Source organism: Callorhinchus milii, unplaced genomic scaffold (assembly GCF_018977255.1).
Source record: "Callorhinchus milii isolate IMCB2004 unplaced genomic scaffold, IMCB_Cmil_1.0 Scaffold3, whole genome shotgun sequence".
NCBI lineage: Eukaryota > Metazoa > Chordata > Chondrichthyes > Chimaeriformes > Callorhinchidae > Callorhinchus > Callorhinchus milii.
Window position 1 is genome coordinate 76,425,180 of NW_024704744.1, and position 22,283 is coordinate 76,447,462.

General features: G+C 42.1%; 1 protein-coding gene across 1 annotated transcript in view; it reads right to left on the reverse strand.

Moving 5' to 3' along the window:
- The window catches only part of LOC103181707 (dynein axonemal heavy chain 8), a 164,015-nt gene extending 142,478 nt beyond the window's left edge, over positions 1-21,537 (reverse strand). Inside the window, exons 1-11 of the mRNA XM_007898364.2 lie at positions 21,446-21,537; positions 19,129-19,301; positions 17,569-17,728; positions 8,957-9,091; positions 7,822-7,906; positions 5,946-6,097; positions 4,422-4,611; positions 3,911-4,074; positions 2,823-2,999; positions 2,449-2,562; positions 6-113 (exon numbers count right to left, since the gene is read on the reverse strand). Coding sequence (XP_007896555.1) covers positions 6-113; positions 2,449-2,562; positions 2,823-2,999; positions 3,911-4,074; positions 4,422-4,611; positions 5,946-6,097; positions 7,822-7,906; positions 8,957-9,091; positions 17,569-17,718 — 1,275 coding nt within the window. The 5' untranslated portion in view covers positions 17,719-17,728; positions 19,129-19,301; positions 21,446-21,537. The remainder of the gene's footprint in view (positions 1-5; positions 114-2,448; positions 2,563-2,822; positions 3,000-3,910; positions 4,075-4,421; positions 4,612-5,945; positions 6,098-7,821; positions 7,907-8,956; positions 9,092-17,568; positions 17,729-19,128; positions 19,302-21,445) is intronic.
- Between the last annotated feature and the right edge of the window lie 746 nt (positions 21,538-22,283).

A 22,283-nucleotide genomic window follows, 5' to 3' on the forward strand; every position in this document is an offset into this window, starting at 1 on the left:
CATACCTTAATAAAGAGGGATGTCATCTGCTCTGAGGTGTTGTAATATCGTGAAACATTGTGGATCATCTGAATTGCATTTATCAAATTTGGAACTCCTTTTGTCATTGTTACCTAAAAATGGCATTATTTATAGATGAGACAAAAATCATATAATAATGTTCCTTAAATTTGTTATAGAACCTTATAACTGCAAAACCCCTTCATATAATTTATTGTAGAATGTAGTGCCTGTGTATTTTGTAGGTGAACACAGAAGCCAATTTGCACACAGTAATGTCCCACAAACAACCATGAAGTGAATGACCAATGTTATCTGGAGTATCGATGGCAAGGACACTGAAACTCCTGTCTCTTTTCTAATAGTGCCATGGGATCTTTAACATACTAACAGACAGACAACACTTTGGTTTAACAATAAAAACAGAAGTCGCTGGGAACACTCAGCAGGTCAGGCAGCATCTATGGAGAACGGAAAGTGAATCAATGTTTCGGGTCCACGACCCTTTGTCAGAACATTTTGTTTTGTTTTCAGATTTCCAGCATCTGTAGGATTTTGCACTTTGGTTTAACATATGATCTGAAAGACAGCACTTCTGACCATGCAGCTCAACCCAAAAACTGGATTAGGATATCCATGACATATTATGGGGAGGTGTCAGAGCAACTCTTGTATTTAGGGAGCTATAGAACCTCCCCACCCCCAATTACGGAAGTGGCTAAATATTGCTGTAAACCCAGGAACTAGCTTTTCTGGGTCAAGCAGCTCTGGATCAACATTCTCGCTAGTTAACACCACAGCTGTTCTGGGAGTATGTTCACACAATCATAAGATCGGTCCATCCTCCTTAGGCAGGGGGAGGTGAGCGGGGTCTCCTTGGAGCTGAACTGGCTCCAAGGTGACATGCCTGGCAACTGGAGTGTCAGAATCAAGTCAGCTCTCTGTGGTGGTCTCAGTAGTCCGGTTCCGGAGTCAGGTGGGTCCACAGTATTCCAGGGCACTGCTGATGACAACACAGCCAGCCTGGCTCATCGGCAGGACTTGGAAGGGTAGACTAGTCACTGGATGGGAGTGGGAGTGATCCCACGCAGCTCCTGTTAACCCTGCAGGCCAAAGTCCTAATGGGTAGGAACAAGCATCGGGAAAGCTTTCCAGACAGCATTATCAATGGCAAGCGGTTTCAGCAGCACACCAACGCACACTCTAGGGTCACCAAGCCTTGGCACTTGCCAACCTGCACCAAATACTTTCCAGAATTAGGTAAGCAGAATGCATCCGTCCAGGGAGAGAGTGCGCATTCCATTCCACCAATCTATCTCTAGGATTTCCACGTGTAGGTGGGATGCATGGAAATCTCAGCTTGGTTTGGATACTATTTAGCCTGGTGATAGGTTTCTGCATGTGCCAGACATCCGGCTGATCAAAAAAAAATTGGTCTGAATGAAGAAAGCCCTTCGGCCCATCCAATCTCATTCCTCCAGAACACTCATCACCACATCAAGCTGCTTTTTAAATGAGTCTAGTGCCCTTGCCTCTACTAACTTTCCCAGCAACCTAATCCAGTCATTGATTGCCCTCTTTATGAAGAAAAACTTCCTGGTATCTGTCCTGAAATTGCGTTTAACAGCTCGAAACTATGTCCTTGTGCTCTACTGTCTTGATACATCTTAAACTACTGGCCTGGGTTTACTTCTTCAATCCCAATTACAATTCTGTACAGCTCTATGAGGTCCCAGCTGAGTCATCTTCTCTCCCTAGCTTGTCTAATCCTTGCTCAAAGTTGCTTCTGCCCATAACCTGTCACATACAGAGTCAGGAGGCAGCTCTTCAAGCAAAAATATTGTACGTCATATAAAAAAATGTTTTGGTGTTTTTTCTTCTATTTTCTAGTACTTTGAAAATAGATTATAGACAGATTACCACCCCTTTCAGCAGCATAAGAGTTTTACTGACCTCAGATTTTAGTTTTATCCCTGGCTTCTCAGCAATAATTAATAATAATCCTTACATTTGATTTACAGAAACAGCAAAAAGAACAGTGAAGATCTTGAGAGGTGACTCAGCCGGGACCAAATTTTAAATGGGATTGAAAAAGTAAACCCAGACCAATAGTTTAAGATGTATCAAGACAGAGAGCAAGAGGATATAGCTTAGATTTGTTACGGGTAATTTTCAGGACATATACCAGAAAGGTTTTCTTTATGCAGACAGAACACAAGGATAAAAGTTAGAGTTGTTAAGGAAATTTCAAGACCGATACCAAGAAGTTTTTCTTTACGCAGATAGTAGTCAACAATTGGAACAGGTAAACAACTAGAACAGGTTAGGAAAGTTAGTAGAGGCAAGGACACTAATCTCATTAGGCTTGCAGAGTTAACAGGAGCTGAATGGGATGATTCCCTGCTCCCAGTAACTCAACACGACTTTGGAGATCTTATACTGACTTACTGGATCAGAATTATAAAGTGGCTGACAGACTTTCTCCAGTGCCTGTAGGAACTTCACATTGTCCTTTGCTTCATTGGCTGCATCAGTGATTCGACCATCCAACTCCCGCCACATCTACACCAAAATGGGAAAGCTTCATTAGTTTACCTAATCCATATGCTCCTCCTGAAACTGAAATAAATCTTTCATTATCCTGCACTTAAAAGATAACATTGACAAACAAGGAGGATCAATATGCATAGATTCAAACCAAATTTCATCAAAATATGGAGCAAACGTGACCTTTAAAATAGCCACTTAAATAGTTTGCGTGAAATGTATTTATAAACTACAGATTATGTTGATCTTAATCTTGAGTTTGTTAAGGACTTTACCTTTAATATTTTGGAGTGGTTTGAAGATAGCACATTCAACACTGATTTGCAGCTTGATCCTTTCAGCTGTTCTATGATAGAGTTGAATCTAGCAGACATGCACTTCCAATGTTCAAGTTCAGTAAGTGGACCTGAATTTTCTGCCTCCTTTCTCACCTGATCACTCTGTGCCAGTACCTGCCCCAAACAAAGCAAAACAGATTTACACCATTTCTGTTTACATTTAATGTTTTATACATCAACAAAGGGGTCATCCCCACAGTAATAAGACAAATCTTGATCAACAAATAGTTGATTTTTTAAAAGGTAACTAATTCAGTAGATGATGGCGAACCAGTGGATTTTCCAAAGTTGTTTGGTAAAGTTCCACATATATTCACGGATAACAATGATCCTTATATTTGGTACAGCACCTTCTACATCAGGAAGACATCCCAAAGCGCTTCACAGAATGTACTGTAAAGTGCAATGACTGTGTATTTTGTGGATGAATGTGGCAGCCAAGTTGTGCACAGCAATATCCCACAAATAGCCATGAGGTGAATGACCAATTGTTCTTTAATTTGGGGGATTGTTGGCCAGGACACCGGGAGAAACTTCCTTCTCTTTTCAAATAGTGCCATGGTGTCTTGAGCATCCACCTGAACAGGCAGACAAAGCCTCAATTTAACATCTTATCTGGAGGGCAGCGCTTCCAGCAATGCAGCACATCCCCAGCACTGCACTGGAATGTCACCTTAGACAGTTTGAATTCCAAGTCCCAACATGCAACTTGAACCCACAACCTTGTGACTCAGAAGCAAGAGTGCTACTAACCGAGCCAGGCTGACACAAAGATGAGAGGATATAACTATTAAGAAGAAGTTAAATCCCTTTTGCTGTATTCTCTGGAACTGAGAAAATTAAAAGCAGATGTAATAAGTGTTCAAAATTATGAAAGAAAAGATTATTCTACTCATTGGTATGTCAGCCACAAGGGACCACAACATGGGATGAAACTAAAAAACAAATCATGTTACATTTATTATTTTTTGCAATGTTAATTAATTAACATAATCATCAAATGATACATTCTTTGATTCACAGACCTGTTCTAGTTGTTTGTACCAGACCATAAGTACATTCTCAAGCTGAAGAATTGTTTCAGGGTTAGATGACGCAGCCGTTACTTGTTCAAAAGACCGTAGCTTGGAAAGATCAATGTCTTTTGTTTGTGTAAGCAATACAGCCTTGTGAAGACTTGAATTCGCACCTGAACAGAAAAAAAAAGTTTTACAACAATAGACAATGTGGATTGTTCAAACTCCAATGGAAAAAATCACCTAGGAATGCTTCTTTATTTAAAAAAAATGCTGTCACATATTCTTCTCAAAAATAAAGTATAAGCTCATTTTTCTGCAAAATATAGCAGCAAGACCTACAAAACCAACAATACACTGAAGTAGACAGTAAAAATAGAACAAAATTAGTTACAACATAATAATCCCTGCATTCCATAAAGATATAATTAATTTTAGTTTAATTACAATTCAAGAGCTCCTGGACGCCACCCCGTGTGAAGGGCGCTATATAAATGCAAGTAGTTGAAGTTATCCTTACTGTGTAAGAAGGAGATATATCTGCTAATGGAATCTTTGAAGTCCTTCTTCTCCTTTTCCCCATGTACAGATCGATTAAGTGCTCCCCAGTTTTCCGAAATAGAAATAGCTGGTAAGAAAATCTTCTCCAACAAATTTTCAGTGCCAGTCAATATTCCCTCATTAGCATCTATGATACAGAAGAGTGCTTCCTGCAAACAGGCACAATGGTTGGTTAAACAAGTGCTTTGGAGAGAATGCAACACAATTCACAAGGCTAATACTACAGGTGAGGGTCTAAACTACAGGAAGAGGCTGAGTAGGTATTCTCTGGAGCTGAGGCTAAGGAGTGTTTTATTTGAGGTTCAAGATTATGAGAAAAAACAACAAAATAAGAGTGCAACATTTTCCCCAATGGATCAATCATTTACTAGAGAACATAACCTTAAAATGAAGGAACAGGTAAAGTAAGAATTTCTCTCACAGAGAAAGATATGATTCAGGAATGCACAACTGCAGGAAGTTAAAGATGAGAAATAAACTGAAGGATTCAAAAAGGAGACAGAGAGCTTCCGGAGAAGTAGAATTATTACTAAATGACACATCAAGAAGGCAAAGAAGCAGGATTAGGACAGGTGAATAAGTAGTGACTTGAAATGGTGAAATAGCATTTCCTGTTCCTAAATTCCTATCATCTCAAAGGCACGATCAGGCCTTTTTCCATGATCTTTCTACTCAGGCCAGTAGCACTGTACTACTCACAAGAGTAGTCCAAGCCACTCTTGATGGAGGGGGTGGCGGGGGGAGATGGCGGAATGAAGAAAGAGGTGGTACTTTAGGCACTATGAACCTTTTATCAAATTTGCAACTTGCAAAAGAATTTCTGTAGTACTCTATTACGATTTAATCTCAGTAATGCAACAATGCATACATTTTGAATGTTAATATTTAATATTAAACAAAAATATGGTCAGCACACCATCTTTTCAATTCTATTACTAGTCTGAATGTAGACAGATTGAAAATTTCCCTCTCTACTGTCTGTAAAATTCTAGTTGAAGACAATCTTAATTCAGTTTCAAAGTGAGTATACATTGATACAACCCTGCCATCAATTTGAAACAAATTTGCACAAAAATGTGCATGGTTTGTGCATCAGTAGTCTTTTCTTTGGGAAGGGATGAAGGAAAAGGAAGCAGGATGTTAATATGTGATATTATTTATTCCCAATGCATTTTGAAACTGAATCAATAACATTTAAAAAAAAGGAATTCAAGTATATACAATATACTTGAAAATATTACTGTGGGTGAAGGAGTAGATGGCTCCAGCGGGGGAGCTGGTATAATAAGCACCTTTTGCTGTAAAAAAAATTCTGATACTATAATTAGAGGGGAAGTGAAGGAGATTTACACTCCTTGTGATCATCCCATATTGACCCAAAAAATTTTGATGGAGCAGTTTAGAAAGATTTTTTCTCTTGTATCTAACCTGATGTAGGTACATGTTCTTTCTATTTTTTGATATCACTTATATCACTACTTACCTCATGAACATTTCTTATTGTAATAGCCACGTCATTTCTGTATCGGACGAAGAACAAGCACATACCCTCCAGACTGGTTTCTAATAAATTGGTCAAAAATAGTCTTGGAATTTTGGCCCCTTTAGTAATACCAGAAATTGTTCGGCCACTCTCTGAAAACAATCAACAAACCAGTTTTACATATTCTAGTGTACTCTGAAGGTTGGTAAATTTACAGCCCTTGTCTCTAAGTTTAAGATGTTTCTTATAAACTCACGTAACTAAGGTCTGTGAATTTTATTAGCAAAATATTTCTAACCAACTGTAAACTTTGGTGTCAACTTTCATTTAACGATCAGTGATGTAGGGCCTCCTGCCCACAGCTGATTCACCAATGGTCCCTATATAAAAAGCAACAGTTCAGGCATCAGTTCAGGCACCAATATCTGTATGTGGACTGAATAGCATTTGGAAGTGGGATCTCATGTCCAACATGGTATCCACACATTCTTACAATTAGTACTACTTTTAATTTTGTGTTTTTAATCATTCACTGGCTCCTGTCACAGTGTTCGTTTGTTTCACTGCGAAACGCATTCTTGAGGAATGCTTCTACAAACATACAATCACACTAGTGTGAGTTTGGAGAGGTCAGTGTCAGTACACCACAAACCCTTCAGCATATTCTTGTAGCTGACCATGTTTGGAGTACTAAAGAAAAGCAATAAAGAAAATTCAATTTGTTACAAAAGATCAAGCTAAAAAAGATTGTATGTAATAACATGCAATACGTTTGATAATGAAATAGTAAAAGGACTGTAAATAATTGTTTGCCAAACTATAATATAATAATAATAATAATCCTTGAATTTGATATAGCGCTTTTCACGTCGGGAGGACGTCCCAAAGCGCTTCACAGAACACACCGTAAAGTGAATTGACTGATATTTGGGGGCGAACGCGGCAGCCAATTGCGCACAGCAATGTCCCACAAATAGTCGTAGATTGAAAATGACCAATTTATTATTGTTGTTTTTTTTGGAGGGATTATTATTAGGCTCTGTGTGGAGTAAGGAAACTTGCCCAAGGTTTCGCCCTGCCTGGAATTGAACTCAGGTCTCTTGCTTGCAAAGCGAGTGCTCTAACCACTGAGCTACAGGACTCCACTATGATGTGAAATCTTCAAAGGAAAAGGACAAACTTAAATACAGACAAAATGATAATCTCAACAAGGTAGGACAGTTGAAGAGTGGCATACTGCTACTTCAGGGAAAATTAAGTGACTCACTAGCCCAGATAAGGTTCAGTTGGTGATCCTGCAACCTCAACTTTCGCCAGTGGTACAAGGAGCAATTCAAATGAGATGAAAGGTTATTCATAGACTTTCTCTGATCAACAATTTGAAATCATAAAGAGGATGGAGAAAGAGGCATCACTGAGCATAGATGCAAATCTCTTTATAACATTTAGGAATATGCGTAAATTCACCAAAGGCTGAGGATTCTGGGAGGATGAGATCAAATGAGCTAAAGTGCCTAGTTGATTCAAACCAATCTTGTGAACTATTTTTGTGAATCCTGGACCAGACATTTTGCAATAACATACACAGAGATGTTTTCATTTTTTTACTCTGAATATTTTGAGGAATGTGAACAATTTCTATGTAGAATGAGACTAAAATGCAAATTTGTGTCACATCATGGGGAGTCCATAAAAATACTGCTTTGTTGGCTCCCTCCACCTAGTAATTGAAATTTAATGCATCAGTATCAAATTGGCAAAGACGGGTCTGAATATCTTTCTTTGTAACATGTAAAAAGTGCAACTATATTCTTTCCATAAGAAGCATATTATTTATAGAAAATATTTTAATCCTAAACTTCAACTATATTTTTACCTACTGATGGTGGTTCTGCTTCTTGGTAAAAGAAAGTTAGTGCTTTGGTACCTCCTTTGGAAACGAAATCCTCAAAAGGTTTGAACTGTCACAAAATGTACATTAATGAACAGAAATGGTTCGTAAGTCACATTTGTATATATTTTATGTAAAACTATACTTTATCAAGTTGGTCTCCAAAATAAAATAAAACTCAAGTTGCTTAAGAAAAAAAACATGGCCAGGATGGTAAATGTCTAAATAGTGATAAACATTAGCATTGACCGACCTAGCAATAATTCATTCAAAATCTTGAATGAATGTCTACCAGCTTATGACAGCGTAATAGAATCATAGAATCTTACAGCACAGGAGGCCATCATGTCTCTTTGAAAGAACTCTTTGAAGGGAGTAAGGAATGGGTGGAGACTCATATGGAGTTTAAACAACAGCACGTACTGGTTGGGCCGAGTGGCCTATTTCTGTGCAGTATATTTTTTGCAAAATATTTTGATAGTAATAAAGAAAATACACCTTGAATTGTAACATTTTAAATCTAGTAAATAGGAACATAGTAACATAGGAACAGGAGTAGGCCATTCAGCCCCTCGAGTCTGTTCCCCATTCTATCAGATCATGGCTGATCTGTACCTCAACTCCAAATACCTGTCTTGCCCCATATCTTGCTTGCGAGATGAGTATTCTAAGCAACACGCTACAGGACTCCACTGTACCGTGGGAGGGTAGAAAAACATTTCTTTCCATAATTTAAATCTTCGTACAGTGAGATCCTAATATCAACATGGTTATTTAGGGGAGGTGTTACTCTCATTCCAAAAGTGACAAGTGAAAATTGGAGGAATAGTCAACATATGCTGCTATTATTTAATAGCAGATCAATAGTTAAGAATACTATTGATAAGTATATAGTAATGGACATTAGCAGTGATCCGAGTATAGTTCATTTATCTACACCTTTGGTTAGCAATGTGGATCAGTGCAGGGATAGATAGCCGGGGAACTGGAAAAACAGTTATTGTTCTTTGTCAGTGTAGGATATATTGCACAGGGACCTATGAAGGTGTAAGAAAAGGATTTAACAGATTGGAGATAAAGAATAAGTTTTAAAAATTCAGCCATATCAAATATTACTTACAGATAGAGCATCCAAAACAAATTCTTCCACATTGTGAAGATTCATTTCCAGTTTATTTGACAACACTTCAAAAATATATTGATGTATCGCGTCAATGCTCAATTTTCTGCTCTCTCTCGATTCTCTATACCTTGCCTAACAGATATAAAAACATGGAAGTAATTGTTTTGACATTGAAAAGTTACAAATAAAGGAAATGCAAGGATTATTATTATTAAGATTTACTAACCATCTTGATAGTTATCTATCCTTAAAAGAAAGAATCCTCAATATGTCACAGAAGTAAGAGATCAAGTTGCCAATAGCAAGAAGCATAATGGACACAGATTACATCATCACTTTGTCAAAGAAATGAGGTAATCATCCTTTCATGTGTCATATGAAGACACTTCTATGTTAATACTGTATAGCAGTTCATTACAGTCTCTCCACTCCACCAATTAATATCGCTTAATATCCCTTGCCCCCATCATCAAATCCAGCCTGTTCTTGCTCTTTGAAACTGTTTTGAAATCACTCTGCATAGCTCCCTTCCTCTCCACTTTCAACACCCGATCCCTTTGACTATGCTTTCAGCAACCACACCCCTCCCCCCTCTCAATCTCTGTAATGCACTTTGCAACTTTCTCTTATGTGAAATTGTCACAGTAGTCGATTATCTGCACTAATTGGAACAGCCACTTTGCAGCTAATTGGACATCACTCCAAATATAAACAAGTTACAGCGCCACAAGCACGTGTTGACTAATTTACTTGAATGTGCCTCATTAGCTTAGTCCTGCTACTATTTGAAAGACAACCAAAAGACATGGCTCCTGGTTGTCGGAGTCAGCATGAAGACAATTACACTTTTTCAAGACAATTTTCTGGTATCACATAAGTTTGGTGGGGGTTTGAAATTTGTGTATGCAAACATAAGCAGAGTTTGTGTATAAATGTATTTCTTATTTTACAAAGAAAAGTGTGGTAAAAAATTCCGCAATTATAAATTTAAGTAAGGAGCGCTTAGAAAATGATAGGCTCGAGAGGCAATCAGCTAAGTATCTCAACTGCCTTTTGATCTTTAGCAACAGACTTGTTCAGCCAAATATCACGGCTCTGATATCATAATAGGAACGCTCTTATTATGATGCCAGCATCACGCACAGTTCAGAACAATTGTTGGCCTCAATCTCTTTCTCCAGCTTCATGTTTGAGCCCTTATACTCAATGTCATGACATGCACATACTGAGAAACAAAAAGGCTTCCCCCATGCCACTTCGATATGAAGAAGTCAAGAAAATGTTGAACAAATGAAATATTTAATGTGCAAACAGTTATGAATGTAAATAAATTACTGGAAGCTTTTTATGATAGCAATGAACATACAATCTGCTCCTCCCAAAATAATCTGACAAGGAAGAGTCATTATTAACACATTTAAATGAAACAAACATTTAGCATGTGGTTATATAAATATTAGAAAACAATGTATGTGAGTTAGTAAGAATACATGCACCTGTACATGCACCCGAGTCCTTTAGTAAGGACTCAGATGCATGACGCTCAGTCCTTGAATACATTCAAGACTGAAAAAGATAGATTTCTTATTGCAAAAGGGATTAAGGGATATGGGGATAAGGCGGAGTTAGGTTATTAGCTGGAGTTAGATTAGAAGATCATGATTGAATGGCGGGGCAGGCTCGAAGGGCCAAATGACCTACTCCTGCTCCTACATGTTATGCTGTTATGCACATACGATTTGGGCAATTATCCGATTTATGAAGATAAGACTTATGCAAGTTTTACTGTATACACTGAAAAGAGAGGCCCCAACACAGATCCTTGTGGTACACCATTAACATCTTCCAAATGTCTCTGTAACAGTTTGAGGTTTTTCATGTGAGACTCTTGATGATATAAGACGCTATATCATAGGCAAAGATTATTATTCTAATAGAAGTTCAAGTTTTCTTGGGAGAAGTTTTGCTTCATTTTCCAATGATCATCAGACTCTTGAGTAATAATAGTCCTTGCATTTGATATAACTCTTTTCACGTCTTTAAGACGTCTCAAAGCACTTCACAGACTGTACTGTAAAGTGAATTGACTGTATATTTGTGGGCGAAACGCGGCAGACAATTACGCACAGCAGTGTCTCACAAACAGTCGTGGATTGAAGTGATCAATTTTANTTTTTTTCTTGAGGGATTATCATTAGGCATGTGGAGTAAGGAAACTTGCCAAAGGTTTCGCCCTGCCGGGAATCAAACCCAGGTCTCTCGCTTGAGAGGCGAGTGCTCTAACCACTGAGCAACAGGACTCCAAATGAGTAAGAATGATTACTTTATTCCAGGCCTCCTCTTGCAGCGAAGAAAAACTTTGAGGTTAAGTGTTGAGCCCCTGGGGAAGATCGTTAAGCCTTTGACACAGTGGACCACTCAATCTTCCTCCACCGCCTCTCCTCCCACCTCAACCTTGACTGGTTCAGGTCCTACCTTTCATATCGCCTCCACTTCGTCGCGGCAAACGGCTTTTCCTCCAGCCCCCGCACCATCTCGTGCGGTGTTCCTCAGGGCTCTGTCCTCAGTCCCCTCCTCTTCACCCTCTACATGCTCTCCCTTGGTGACATCATCCGCAGACATGGGGTAAATTTCCACACGTATGCGGATGACACCCAACTCTACCTCTCTGCCTCCACGCACAACTCCAGGACTGCTGGCGTCCTGACCGACTGCCTGTCCGACATCAAGTCCTGGACGAGGGACAACTTTCTCTAACTCAACGTCAGCAAGACTGAGGTCCTCCTGATTGACTCACGCCAGTGCCTCTGGACCTCAAGCGCTGGCAGCATCAGCCTCCACAGCTGCACACTCAACCTCACTAAGCCAGACTGGGTGCCTTGTTTGACCCTGAACTGTCCTTTCTCCCCCACATCCGCGCCATGACCGGCACTGCCTACCACTACCTCCGCAACATTGCCAGACTCCGCCACTGCCTCACCCCTCAGGCTGCCGAAACCCTCACCGACGAATTTGTCACATCAAGGCTCGATTACAGGAACTCCCTTCTCATCGGCCTTCCCAACTCTTCCCTTCACAAGTTGCAGATCATCCAAAACTCTGCAGCTCGTGTACTTTCACGCACCAGCCTCCGTGACCCCTTCACTCCCACTCTTGCCCAACTCCACTTGCTCCCCATCCCTCAGAGGATTGAGTTCAAGATCCTCGTCCTCACCTTTAAGGCCATCCATGGCCTTGCCCCCTCCTACCTCTCTGACCTGCTGACTCCCTACCAACCTGCCCGCTCCCTCCGTTATCAGGCTCCGGCCTGCTCCATGTCTCCCACCCGACCCGTCCTACCATCGGTAGCCGGGCTTTCAGCCTCTCTGACCCCACACTCTGGAACTCCATCCCACGGTCCCTTCGCTTCCTCTTTTGCCTCCTTCAAGCCGGTCTCAAGACCCTTCTCTTCGACCGTGCCTTTGGTCTCCCTCCCACCTCCCTACCTTCCCTCACCTCTACACCACCCCTCCCCCATGCTCGGGCCCTGACACCTGACTGTTCAACGCTTTGGGATGTCCTCCCGATGTGAAAGGCACTCTATAAATGTAATTTTGTTATTGTTGTTAATAATAATCCTTGCATTTGATGAGGCATCTTATCACGTCATTGAGACATCTCAAAGCAATTCACAGCATACAATGATCCTTCTGAATGGATGACACTGAAGAATTGAAAGGAAAAACATTGATAAGATCTGTACTTAGGTAAATCATTTTCAGCTTTAATCTCATCCACATGGCTGTTATTTCTCCACAGAGCTGAGATTCCCTGGGTTCTCTTGAATAGAGGAAGGTACTGATTGTTGGGATGCTGCTATTCATGTTTGACAGGTTCCCTACATCTCCTGGGCACTAGGCCATAAGCCTTCAGTTGTTCTTACATATTCAGCACAGGTACTAGAAAAGGCAGAGGTAGCACAGGTGCTATTTTTTCTTCATCATTTTATATCTGCATCACTGTTTCCAAATCACAAACTAGACAATTCAGCTTTCCAGGTTTAGGTTCCAAGCCCTTTTAAAGCTTGAAGTAGAAATGCTGTATCATCGTGAAAGTCATGAATGACAAAGTATCCTTTTGCAAATTTTCCCGATTTCTTCTACCTATTCGGCTTTGGTATTCCTTTGCAAACCTCTGCTACGAACTCCCTCATCCTAGGCGACTTCAACCTGCACTTCACCTCTCCTCTCCATCTCCGCTGACTTCTCCTCTCTCCTCTCTTACCCGGGGCCTCAGCATCTCGGACCTCACCATCACCGACAAAGCCATCTTGGACCATTACTTAATTCCCTTAACTCCTCAATTCCTCTCCCTACCGCCACCCAACCTACGTCCATCCCCTACCGCCCCTGGAAAAGAATCCCCCCCACTCCCACTCTGTTGCCTTTGGAGTCATCTGAACTCCTCCCCCTCTGGGCTTCCTCCCACAATGACTTACCCTCCTCGGTCACTCACCTTTTCAACTCCCTGTCCACCACTTTCGAAGCCCTTGCTCCCCTCACTTCCCGAACCGCCTCCTACTCACAGAAGGGACCATGGTACACCAGCCAACCCCGTTCCCTCAAGGCACAGGTGCCTGCCGCTGAACGCACCTGGCTCAAATCTAATTTAATAGTCCACCAGCAGATCTGGCTGGACATCATCAAAACTTACCACTCCACCCTCACCTCCGCTAAATTGTCGTTCTACTCCAAGACAATCTTGGAGGCCAATGACACCTCCAGGCTCTTCTTCTCCATCGGCTCCTCCACCCACTCTCTCACCCCTCACCCATCCTTAAGACCCTTCTCTTCGACCATGCCTTTGGTCTCCCTCCCACCTCTCCACCTTCCCTCCCCCTACACCACCCCTCCCCCATGCTAGCTGCGATGAGATGCTGGGCTTCCTCGAAACCAAAGTCGAGGTAATCCGCTTAGCTGCCTCTGCTCTTCCATCTACTACCCCCTCCCCATCTCCCCATCATACCCTGGCCTCCACCCATCCCTCCCTCCGCACCTTCAAACTTGTCTCCCACTCCTCTCTCACCACCACTATAACCCACACGAAACTGACCATCTGCTCCCTTGAACCCATCCCTTAACCTTCTCCTTATCTCCCAGCTCAACCTCCTTGACCCTCCCCAACCTACTCACAGACATCATAAACCTCTCCCTTTCCACTGGCACTGTTCCCACCTCTTTAAAAACGGCCGTCATCACTCCTATCCTTAAAAAGCCCTCTCTGGACCATCCCTGCTCTCAAGTTAATGCCCCATCTCCAACCTCCCTATCCTTTCCAAGGTCCTGGAATGAGTCAATGTTTCCCAGCTTCGCTGCTTCCTGTCCCAACACTCCCTTCACAAAGATCTCTAATCGTGTTTCTGTGCCGCCCACAGCACAGAAACAGCTGTGGTCGAAGTGACGAATAACATTTTGTCCATCTGCGACCAGGGCTCCCCCTGCCTTCTCATCCACTGCCTCTCCTCTCACCTCAACCTTCACGGTTCTGTCCTTGAATGGTTCAGATCCTACCTCTTACACCATCTCCACTTCATCTCCACAAATTTCTTCTCCTCTAGCCCCCACACCGTCTCGTGGGGCATTCCTCAGGGCTCTGTCCTTGGTCCCCTCCTCTTCAATATCTATATGTGCCCTCTTGGTGACATCATCCACAGACATGGGGTCGATTTCCACATGTATGTAGATGACCCCCAACTCTATCTCTGCCTCCAGCCTTGACTCCAGGACCATTGCTGTCCTGACAGAATGTCTGTCTGACATTACGTGCTGGTAGACTGCTAACTTTCTACAGTTGAACATCAACAAGACCGAGGCCCTCCTGCTTGGCTCCTGTCAGCGCCTCCACATTTCAAGCACTGACACCTTCACCATCCAAGGATGCACACTCCACTTCATTGAGCTGTCCGGAACCTTGGCAGCTTGTTTAACCCTCAATTATCCTATCTACCCCACATCTGTGCCATGAACCCACTCTGTCTTACCCCCACATCCGCAACATTACCTGGCTCCTCCACTGTCTCACACCGCAGACCGCCAAGACCCTCATCCACGCATTCATAACATCCAGGCTCGACTTTGCAAACTCCCTGCTGGTCGGCCTCCCCAACTCCTCCCTCCATAGGCTGCAGATTATCCAGAACTCTGCAGCCCATGTCCTTTCACACACCAGGCTGTGCGACCCTATCACCCTGATCCTTGCACGATTCCACTGGCTTCCCATCATACAGAGGATACAGTTCAAGATCCTGGTCCTCACCTTCAAAGCCCTCCATGGCTGTGCTCCCCACTACCTCTGCAACCTCCTAACCCCCTACCAACCTACCCACTCCCTCCGCCCAGCGTGCTCTGGCCTGCTTCACACCCCAACTTGCCCGCCCCACCATTGGCGATCAGGCCTTCAGCCACTCTGCCCCCACTCTCTCGAACTCCATCCCACTGTTGTGTCAGTCCCTCCGCCTAGCTGACTCCCTTACCTCCTTCAAGACTCGTCTCAAGATCCTCCTCTTCGATCGTACCTTCGGTCACCCTCCTTCATCCCCTCCACCCTCCCCAATTCTGACCCCCAGCTCTGGTCCGAAACACTGATTGTCCAGCACCTTGGGACATCCTCCCAATGTGAAAGGCACTATACAAATGTAATTTTGTTGTTGTTGTTGGTGGTGGTGGTCACCACCTGAAAATCCGGTGAATGGTCTCCAAGCCCCAGGCTGCACTCCAGCAATAGATACCGATTCTCAACAATATCCTGTCTTTGTGTCAGGTGGCCTTCACACTTCTGCATGGTTTCAGGGCTGGAGTCTGAGAGGGGGAGCTCTCTAAAGGGGAGCACTGGCACAGAGAGGGAGAAAGGAGACTGGCATGAAGACTGCTTGGGGAATCTGGTTTGGAAAATGGGAGACTGAAGAATTTGTAACTGTACTAAGAGTCAAAATAAAATCTAAAATATATATATTATTATATAAAGTAACATCTCCACTTGTAACAGTCATTCTCTTTGTTAAAAGAACTTGTATCACAGATGCAGACTGTAAACTCTCCAACTCTGTGAGTCTCTGTGGAAAATTCAGGTGAAAACGACAATTCAATCTTCATGATTACAATAGCCGTGAATTAGAATGGAACGACTTCTTCCTAAGAAGTCACTCAATCATCTAGCATTAATACCGTCCATGCAGGTGCCCGAGCTGAGCAAGAGTTCACAGTCTGAGGACATAGTTTGTTACATATGTATGGTCAGTGTATAGCGTAGACTACAAAATGGAGTCTGAAAATAATCTAATATCCCAAAACATTTTGAGCATGGTTATCAATGGAAGGTCGTACATTTATTATCTTTAATAAATGTATTATCCAAGCTCTGCGGCCCCATCACTCGCACCCTCGCCTGACTCCACTGGCTCCCCATCCCTCAGAGGATCGAGTTCAAGATCCTCGTCTTCACTTTCAAGGCCATCCATGGCCTTACCCCCTCCTACCTCTCTGAACTGCTGACTCCCTACCAACCTGCTCACTCCCTCCGTTCAGCGGGCTCCGGTCTGCTCCATGTATCCCGCTCGACCCACCCCACCATCGGTGGCCGGGCTTTCAGCCTCTCTGCCCCCACACTCTGGAACTCCATCCCACGGTCCCTTCGCCTCGTTTCTTCCCTCGCCTCCTTCAAGGCTGCTCTCAAAACCCTTCTCTTCGACTGTGCCTTTGGTCGCCCTTCCACCTCTGCCTTCCCTCACCCCGACACCACCTCTCCCCCATGCTCGGGCCCTGACACCTGACTGTTCAGCGCTTTGGGACGTCCTCCCGACGTGAAAGGCGCTCTATAAACATCATTTTGTTGTTGTTGTTGCATCTCTAGCAAGCTGAAAATATAGAAAATGAATATGCTCTCTGTATGCTCTGTTAAATTATTATAACGTTATGATAAAAAAGAAAAGCTATTTTTATGCAAAATCTAGTTTTATTATCCACCCACCTTAAACAAGCTTTTTAAGGAACCAAGTAATGAGTTATACCCTGCTTATGTCCCTGCTTTTTATATTAAAAAAATTCACATTTTTGCACCTGCAGTCTAATTGTGGGTCCAAAATTAAATACTATACTTTACTTAGGAATTAATGAATTATAGACTTCTGGGTAGCCAGGTAATTTTTCCTATTTCTCTACAAACAATGACTAAACACATTCACTGTTAGATCTTTATACTGTATTAACCTAATCTGGATTTCTGATCATTTATTTTGTTGCATATCTCTGAGAAATAAATGGTTTAAAAATCAACAGGTGAATAATAGATACAAGAAAATGACTAGAAGATAACAGAAAAGTTACAAAAACAAGCTATTTCCACGAAAACTTTTTTAAATGATCCATTTTGTGACCAAAACTTTGCTAGAGATGGAAATCAATTATAATTAATACCTGGAACAGAATTAAAGATTTCAAATGCATTTTCAATACTACAAATCTTTTAAAATAACTTGCGCAGTTCCTTCATCAACAAGTAGGATAATTAATTTTAAAGCAACTAAAAGATACTGTGTAATTAGGAGGTGAATTAAAAATGAATGACTGAAATACCTGTTTTTCCTTTATTGTTTCCTGCATGGCTAACATTCCAACAGTACTCCTGCGAAATTTACTAAGTTTTCTGTCCGAAGCAGAACTAGTTGGATCAATCAGACCTGATAAACTAGATTGTGGCAACGCGCCAAAACTTTGGTTACTCATGTTTCAAAGCCTGAAACAAACACAAAAGATACAAGGTAAAACAAGGTCATGAAATTTTTATCTGTTGAGAGCTAAATGGAAAGCCTTTCGGTTTCCAAATTTAAGTCTGAAAAAGGCAAGGAAATGTTAAGTCTCAATACAGTTTTTAAGCAAATTCACACCCAGTTTTTTTATTGTTAGATTCATAAATCCTATCAAATTCTGACAACAATTAGATATGGAAATCAATTATAAATGATATTTCTAAGAGAAATCAAAATCTACCTCTTTGACAATGCCAAGAGTTACTTCCCTTCTCATCCACCCTCCCTGCTACTGGTAAGATGCAATATCTCTGTAAGTGCTTTGAGACATTACCCAATGTGAAAGGTGATATATAATGCAAGTTGTCGTAGAGGGAGTACCCAAAAGCATTGCACTGTCTGATAATATTGGATATTATATGTTTGTATTCATATTTTCAATCAGAAGGTGGAGGAACTCTTGCAGGCCTTAAAGCACCACCCATAAATTATAGTATTTAGCATTGTAGGTCAGGTCAATTAGCCCAACTAAACTAACATTAGGTATGCCACCATTAAGTCTTTTTGTGGAAGCGGCTAAGGCACCTATACTCTGTACAGTCCACATTGCCATGCAACATTCTAGGTTTGCTTGGGTACATGTGGTTTTCCAGACTTGGTGTTCACCAATTATCACAAGACACATCACCAATCATCAACTCCCTGTTTCAACACAAAAACTGTTCTCTTGGGAAAATTGTTTGTGTGTGCATTTCCTCTTATTAAAATGTCAAAACCGAAGGACAAAGGTAATATTTGCAGGCTTCCTTGTATTGATCAATACATTACCAGATCATACTCTCCATTAGAAAGTAATGTCAGTCAGATCCTACACCCTAATCCAGCCACCCATACTGACAGCTTGGCTATTGAGGTGATCAGATTATTAAATGTCTTTAACAACAACTTGCATTGATATTGATGCACTTTATGCAGGGCAGCGTCTCGGAACACTTATAATAATCCTTGCATTCAATATAGTGCCATATCACATCGTCGAGACATCTCAAAGTGCTTCGTAGAATATACTGGAAAGGGCATTTTGTGGGTGAAACGTGGCAGCCAATTGCACACACCCAGTTTCACAAGGAGTTGTGAATTGAGTGACCAAATTATTTTTTAAAATGTATTTGTGTGTTTTTTAAGGGATTATTACTCCTGGAAAGCAATCCGCCAATCCACTACCCACCAATTTCTTAAGAGGAGTATAGAGTAAGACAACTTACCTAAGATTTTACCCTGCCCGGGATTTGAACCCGGGTCCTCTGTCTTGTGAGGTGAGTGCTCTAATTACTACACTGCAAGACTCTACTAACACCCTGTTGTGGCATAAGAAAAATACATTTACCTATGATTTGGAACTAAGATATATTTGAAGATGTTCCTCAGCAGCTCAGCCCTCTTTTCTAGTGTAATACAACCATCAATGTCTTCAGCTGTTTAATAGGCCTTTATTCCTTGTGATCTTGTGATGACACTCATCCACACCAAGCACTTTGACGTTTCGTTTTCTTATTCCACCTTCATTAAAGGAGTCAAAAGATCAACTTAATCAGGTTCCATGGGTCCATAATTTAGGTATCAATTTAGTATAGGACAAGGTATTATATGTCCCTTTTGCATTCTTTGTTCATTTTTGCTGACAATGATTTTGACTCACAAGTGAAGCTAGATAATAGTCATCAACTACCAACTAGCTAATCCGATCTGATAATTTTGTTATTAATAAAACACCTCTCTGGTTTCATTCAAGAGTCATAGCTAAGGACATCTCTGAATTCATCTGGGAATGGGCTAAAGCACTGTTATGTTTGCATAGTGCTCCAAATAAGACCAACATACCCATTCATGCTATGGGTTGCAAGTTTCAGAACATGCTTACATCTGCAAATTTCACTGAGGGTGATCAAATGTCTTGACGGCAATAAAGCTCTGTTTGACTTCACCAGGCATAGTTCCTTAAATCCTGCCTACCATTTACTTCTATATGAGAAATGGCTGTATCATACGGTTCTGCTCAATGCAACATCAAACATATATTTCAAGTTCTCTGGATTCAATAAATTCCTGTATGCCCTTACTTGGATCTTGGAACAAAATTGCAACACGCTGCAATTGAGATCTAGGATTCAATCATGTGCTATGCAGTGATAGTGAATAAAGCTCCATGGAATGCAGCAAATGGGACCTGTGGCTTTGGTGCATTCATCTTTAGATAGCAGGGACGAGCACAATGGATTATTTCGTGGTGACGTGCTTTTTAATACAATGTTGCTCCTTTGACTTTCAAAAATTCCAGGGATGTGATGCTGTATATAAGTAAACTTGCAGGAATCAATGCTTAAAACTTTCAAATGGAAGTTATACACATTCAAAGTGTCAGCCTAACTTACTCAGTAGCACTCTCTTCTCTGGTTCAGAAGACTGTCAGTTGAAGGCTTATGTCAGGAATTGACTTCACAGACTATGCTAATCCAAAACTCTGCCACCCGCATACTCACCCACATCAAACTTTGTATCCCTCACGCCAGTTCTAGCCAGGTTCCCAATGGCTCCCTATCACCGAACGGATCGATTTCGAGATAATCACACTCGTCTTCATGCACTAGCACCTCCCTATCTTTCCAACTTGCTTATTCCAACCCACTAGCCGCTAGCTCTTGTCCTTCGTGTCCTCTGTTCCACTATTGGTGACTGTGCTTTCAGCCACTACATCCTGAAACTCTGGAAGACTCTTCCTCTATCCCTCCGCCTCACCCCCTCTTTCCCTATTTCAGGTAATGTCTGAAGACCTTCCTCTTCGATCATGACCCCCCCGGCTCTGCCTCATGCTCCGTCACTGTCAAGCGTTCTGGGAAGCTACTCTGCGTGAGGGGCACTATATAAATACAAGTTGTTGTTGTTGTAGGTTGGCACCCCTATGCAGAACTGGGAGATGATGCACTGCATTGTAAGAGATCCCATTCTTTGTTTGAGCTATTAAACCAAGGTCCTGTCTGCCTGTTCAGATAGACAAATCCTGAAATACAATTGGAAAAGTGAACTCCTAGTATCCTGGCCAAAAATCCTCTCCACTCACTTCATGGCTGTGTGAAAATTGCCTACAAAAACAGTTACTACACTTGAAGCGCTGACAGCAATTATCTAATGAAGAACAGAGGTCACTTTAAATGTTATAGGCAACATTATCAAAGGGGAGGTATCGTGGAAGGCATTTTAGCCTTTTGTATTACATTGTAAACTAATACAATTAAATAGTAAATGAATAAATTAAAGAGTAGTCATGTAATACAATTACGATTTAATACGATGGCGAAAGTGCCTTCCATGACACCTTCCCTCGCATAATGTTGCCTAAGACCTGAAGTGCGGGTTGAGTTGAAGAAAAACATGAATGAACCCAAGGAAACAGACTCGTAGATTTCCCTACATTTCAGAGGGAAATCCACCAGGGATTTTTTTTTTAAATAATTCCCACCTAAACGGGGTTCGTTTCTGCCTTACTAACTAAACAGAGGGGGGGGTGGGGGTGGGGGAGAAAAGAATCAAAGAATCTAAATTTTGGGGGGAAAAAAAGACTATTTTTTTTAAAACAAGTTGGAAACACAAGTGGGGTTGTTTTTTTTTAAAAATCAATGAATCATTGGAAACGCCTTTATACTCACCGTCGGTGTTAAAATGACAACACAATTCCCGCCTGGATACTCGCGGCTCCTCACCGCCCCGTCAACTGACGCCTTACAATAGGTGCGCGAAGCCACGCAGTCCCGCGCACAAAATAGTCACACCACGTGAGCTTCGCGAGCACACCTTCGGCACAGGGAAATAACCACCTCGTGCTCTCCCTCAACCCCTCTCTCAGGTGGTCGTCCCTTCACGCGAGGGGAAAGTTGACCCGATTGCGGGCGGATACGTTTCGCGACTTATACAGTTGAGAAAGACATCGCTGGCCCTCCCCCCCGCGCGTGCGGTATCGTATGCGGAAGCGTACAGCTCACGTGCGCCACGCGGTTCGCCCCGCGGCGGCTAAATTTCAAACCGCTGCCCCGCCCGCCCACCCGCCCGCGCGCGCGTCGGATCAGTCCGCGTAACGGTTTTTTAACGGCCGCCGCTCGAGCCACGGTGAGCAACGGTGTTTTTCGATTTTTTTTCTCTCTCTCTCTCTCATTGAAGTCTGCAAAACACGTTTGCTTTCTCCCCGTCGGAAGACCTTTTCGCACGTGGTTTTCAAAGGCACTCACCTAAATGGGTCACTTTCACTGCTCACAATTCGGCGACGCGTACTACCGGGCTCCTTCAGGGCTAGTGATGGGTTGGCTTTGGCTACGAAGGGATTTCAGTTTCAGGCTAACTGCCCTTCTCAGTTAAGTCAGAGGATTTTCTCAGTCAGAGGGTTACATTTTCCTGCGAAACGCACCGTCGCTACACATCACATCCCTATGAAACACTTCAAGATGTGCTCCCGACGCGGAAAGGCGCTGTATCAAAAGTGAGGATAATTAT